The sequence below is a fragment of the Onychomys torridus genome, chromosome 2 (assembly GCF_903995425.1).
Source record: "Onychomys torridus chromosome 2, mOncTor1.1, whole genome shotgun sequence".
Classification (NCBI taxonomy): domain Eukaryota; kingdom Metazoa; phylum Chordata; class Mammalia; order Rodentia; family Cricetidae; genus Onychomys; species Onychomys torridus.
This window is the reverse complement of record NC_050444.1, coordinates 68,304,109-68,309,108: the sequence shown is the minus strand read 5'-3', so window position 1 is coordinate 68,309,108 and position 5,000 is coordinate 68,304,109. Positions and strand designations below refer to the sequence as shown.

The 5,000-nt window shown below is 41.4% G+C and overlaps 1 protein-coding gene across 3 annotated transcripts; it reads left to right on the top strand.

Annotated features, from left to right (window-relative positions):
* Window positions 1-361: 361 nt before the first annotated feature.
* Window positions 362-4,075, top strand: LOC118578260 (plasma membrane calcium-transporting ATPase 1-like). 3 transcript variants are annotated; one of them, XM_036179028.1, is made up of 2 exons: window positions 362-1,316; window positions 1,392-4,075. In XM_036179028.1, exons 1-2 carry the CDS (start codon window positions 370-372, stop codon window positions 4,060-4,062), a joined length of 3,618 nt encoding a protein of 1,205 aa, XP_036034921.1. In that variant the 5' UTR covers window positions 362-369; the 3' UTR covers window positions 4,063-4,075. The 3 variants fall into 3 exon arrangements, with proteins under 3 accessions (XP_036034921.1, XP_036034920.1, XP_036034919.1); XM_036179027.1 differs by having other exon boundaries at window positions 362-1,351; window positions 1,388-4,075; XM_036179026.1 differs by having other exon boundaries at window positions 362-4,075.
* Window positions 4,076-5,000: the final 925 nt, after the last annotated feature.

The following is a 5,000-nucleotide window of genomic DNA, read 5'->3' as shown; positions in this document are numbered from 1 at the left end:
GCCGCCTATCCTTCCTTGATTCTTCCCCTCGGAAAAATGGTTTCCGCTCTGGTGAGGGTTATTCTCATGGCTGGGGAGATGAGTGAGTGAGTGAAGTCCTTGGCATACAAGGACAGGAGTTCGGATCTCCAGCACCCACTAAATGCCAGATGTATGCATCTCAGGATTGAGGGGAAGAAACAAGTCATGGGCCGCGGTCAGGATACTTCTCTGGGAATTGTTGCTGCTGCTACTACTTCACAGAGTCATACAATGAGTGTTTGGTTTAAGGAAGATGTTCATATTTAAAAGATTTTCATCTTGGAAATATATCAAGTGAAAATTTCATTCTCTTGGGAAACCTTTTCCTTCTAATAAATTATACTTGTAATGGGCGAGATGGCAAACAACTCAGTTGCATATAGTGGTGTGAAAAACTCTTTGAAGGAAGCTAATCATGATGGAGACTTTGGAATTACACTCGCAGAGCTGCGGGCTCTCATGGAGCTCAGGTCCACAGACGCATTACAGAAGATACAGGAAAGCTATGGAGATGTCTATGAAATTTGCACCAAGTTGAAAACATCTCCCAGTGAAGGTTTAAGTGGAAATCCTGCAGATTTGGAAAGAAGAGAAGCCGTGTTTGGAAAGAACTTTATACCTCCTAAGAAGCCAAAAACCTTTCTTCAATTAGTATGGGAAGCATTACAAGATGTCACTTTAATTATACTAGAAATTGCAGCCATAGTCTCATTGAGCCTTTCCTTTTATCAACCTCCAGAAGGGGATACTGCACTTTGCGGAGAAGTTTCTGTCAGGGAAGAGGAAGATGAAGGTGAAACCGGATGGATTGAAGGAGCCGCGATCCTCTTGTCGGTCATGTGTGTGGTGTTAGTGACAGCTTTCAATGACTGGAGTAAGGAGAAGCAGTTCCGAGGTTTGCAAAGTTGGATTGAACAGGAACAAAAGTTCACAGTCATCAGGGGTGGTCAGGTCATCCAGATACCTGTAGCTGACATTACAGTTGGAGACATTGCCCAAGTGAAGTATGGCGATCTTCTCCCGGCTGATGGCATACTGATTCAAGGCAATGACCTTAAAATTGATGAAAGCTCATTGACTGGTGAATCTGATCATGTTAAGAAGTCTCTAGATAAGGATCCCTTACTTCTATCGGGTACTCATGTCATGGAAGGTTCTGGAAAGATGGTAGTTACAGCTGTAGGTGTGAATTCTCAAACTGGAATTATCTTTACCTTACTGGGAACTGGAGGTAAAGAAGATAAAAGGAAAGATGAGGAGAAAAAAGAAAAGAAAAATAAGAAACAAGATGGAGCTATTGGGAATCGCAACAAAACAAAAGCCCAGGACAGTGCAGCCAAGGAAATGCAGCCTTTAAAGAGCGAAGACGGGGCAGCCAAGGAAATGCAGCCTTTAAAGAGCGAAGAAGGGGCAGACAGCGATGAAAAGGTCAAGAAGAAAGCAAATCTGCCCAAAAAAGAAAAGTCCATTCTACAAGGGAAACTGACGAAACTGGCTGTGCAGATTGGCAAAGCAGGTCTACTGATGTCTGTCATCACTGTTATCATTCTAGTATTATATTTTGTGATTGATATCTTCTGGGTCCAGAAGAGACCATGGCTTGCTGAGTGCACACCAATCTACACACAGTACTTTGTGAAGTTCTTCATTATTGGAGTCACGGTTCTAGTGGTTGCCGTACCTGAAGGTCTTCCGCTGGCGGTCACCATCTCATTGGCCTACTCAGTCAAGAAAATGATGAAGGATAATAACTTAGTGAGGCATCTGGATGCTTGTGAAACCATGGGGAATGCTACAGCAATTTGTTCAGATAAAACGGGAACATTGACAATGAACAGAATGAGAGTTGTTCAAGCTTACATAAATGAACAGCATTATAAAAAGATTCCTGAACCAGAAGCTATTCCTCCAAATATTCTGACCTATCTAGTCACAGGAATTTCTGTGAATTGTGCTTATACATCAAAAATATTGCCTCCAGAGAAAAAGGGTGGATTACCTCGTCATGTGGGTAATAAAACAGACTGTGCCTTGTTGGGATTCCTCTTGGATTTAAAACAGGATTATCAAGATGTTAGAAATGAAATACCAGAAGAAGCATTGTACAAAGTCTACACCTTCAATTCTGTTAGGAAGTCCATGAGTACAGTCCTGAAAAATTCAGATGGAAGTTACCGTATCTTCAGCAAGGGTGCATCTGAGATAATGCTGAAAAAGTGCTTCAAAATCTTGAGTGCTAATGGTGAGGCAAAAGTATTCAGACCCACTGACCGTGATGATATTGTGAAAACTGTGATTGAGCCGATGGCATCAGAAGGCCTGAGAACCATATGTCTGGCATTCAGAGATTTTCCAGCGGGAAAGCCAGAACCAGAGTGGGATAACGAGAATGATGTCATCACTGGCCTTACCTGCATTGCTGTTGTGGGGATTGAAGATCCTGTGAGGCCTGAGGTACCAGAGGCAATAAAGATGTGTCAGAAAGCTGGAATTACTGTGCGCATGGTCACTGGTGATAATATTAATACTGCTCGTGCTATTGCTACCAAATGTGGCATTTTACACCCAGGGGAAGATTTCCTTTGCTTAGAAGGTAAAGATTTTAACCGAAGAATACGAAATGAGAAAGGAGAGATTGAACAAGAGAGGATAGACAAGATTTGGCCAAAGCTTCGCGTCCTCGCAAGATCCTCTCCCACTGACAAACATACGCTGGTTAAAGGTATAATTGATAGCACTGTCTCCGAGCAACGTCAAGTTGTGGCTGTAACTGGTGATGGTACAAACGACGGCCCTGCGCTAAAGAAAGCAGACGTGGGATTTGCAATGGGCATTGCTGGGACTGACGTGGCTAAAGAAGCATCTGATATTATTCTCACAGATGACAACTTTACAAGCATTGTTAAAGCAGTTATGTGGGGACGAAATGTCCATGACAGCATCTCAAAGTTCCTTCAGTTCCAGCTTACTGTTAATGTAGGAGCAGTGATTGTTGCTTTCATGGGCGCTTGTATTACTCAAGAGTCACCACTTAAGGCGGTGCAGATGCTGTGGGTAAACCTCATCATGGACACCCTGGCTTCTCTGTCCCTGGCAACGGAACCACCTACTGAGTCTCTCCTGCTTCAGAAGCCTTATGGTAGAAATAAGCCTCTCATCTCACGTACGATGATGAAGAATATTTTGGGTCATGCATTCTATCAACTCATGGTGATTTTTACACTCTTATTTGCTGGAGAGAAGTTTTTTGATATTGACAGTGGAAGGAGTGCCCCTCTGCAGGCTCCCCCCTCCCAACATTACACTATTGTGTTCAATACCTTTGTGCTGATGCAGCTTTTCAATGAGATAAATGCCCGGAAAATTCATGATGAAAGAAATGTGTTTGAAGGAATCTTTAATAATGCCATCTTCTGCACCATTGTGTTAGGCACCTTTGTGGTCCAGATACTAATTGTGCAATTTGGTGGGAAACCTTTCAGCTGCTCAGAACTTTCAATTGAACAGTGGCTGTGGTCAATATTCCTGGGAATGGGGACCTTACTATGGGGCCAGCTTATTTCAACAATTCCAACTAGCCGTTTGAAATTCCTAAAAGAAGCTGGTCATGGAACACAAAAGGGAAAAATACCTGAGAAGGAGTTAGGAGAGGATGTTGAAGAGATTGATCATGCTGAAAGGGAGTTGCGGCGAGGCCAGATCTTGTGGTTTAGAGGTCTGAACAGAATCCAAACACAGATTCGAGTGGTGAATGCATTTCATAGTTCTTTACATGAAGGGTTAGAAAAGCCAGGATCAAGAAGTTCAATCCACAACTTTATGACACACCCTGAGTTTAGGATCGAAGATTCAGAGCCTCTTATTGATGACACTGATGCTGAAGATGATGCTCCTACCAAACACAACTCCAGCCCTCCATCCTCTCCTAACAGAAACAACAACGCTGTGGACAGCGGGATCTACCTTACAGTAGAGATGAACAAGTCTGCTACCTCTTCATGCCCAGGAAGCCCACTCCATAATTTGGAGACATCGCTCTGATTATAAGCTGAATATTAACACACTAGCTGCATTGTAAAGAAACAAATTGAAACTGAATCTTTTCACGTATTGTGATGGACAAGATAGTATTTCTTGTCTTTGGACTTCAACAGACTTCAACTTGTAGGAATGTAGATTTATTTTTAAAAATGCAAAGCTTTCTGCCAGACTGAGGGTGCTTTTGGGGGGATGGGAGAAACAAACTGACGGATGAACAGCTCGGCATGCATTACCTGTGGATCATCCGTGGTACCTAGTGTGGTCCTGATGGTGTATTAGCAGAGCTGTGGTTTATCTCAGTCCTTGATGGGAGAAGGGGAGGAGTGAATGAAGCTGGGCAAGACAGAGAACCCCGGATCATTGAATGAATACTTTAATTTCTGCTGTTGGCTGTTAATAATTTGGATTATTTATGCTTATAAATGATACAGATCTGTTTATAAGGTTTGTAGATACCTTTTTTGGGGGGGAGGTTCTTCTTCATAGATGGGAAGCTTCCTTATAACTAATGCAGAGAAAAGTTAGTCCTTCAAATACTGCTGTATTTTCGGAAATAAAAGAAGGGGTGTTTCTATTGAAACTGTACTAAATGTTTGCCTACAATTTATCTTGTTAAATATTATAGATAAATTGCTAATACTAATAGCCAAATTGATAACACTAATGCTTTGTTTAAAAAAAAAAAGAAAGAAAGAAAATGCAAGACAAAAACAATTACAACAAAACATGAGCAGTGGTGTTCTGATGAAGTTATGGCATCTGTCCTAATTAGTTCCTTAAATACATTTACTACTTAATGGTTTTGAAAGAACTGTTTAATTTTTAATTTTTTGAAAACTTGCTAATAACCTTTTGTTCAGAATTTAGTAGATTGTTTATTGCTGGACATCAAATACACAATGAAAGATGCTTGAAATACTTTTGTTATTTCAGGCAAA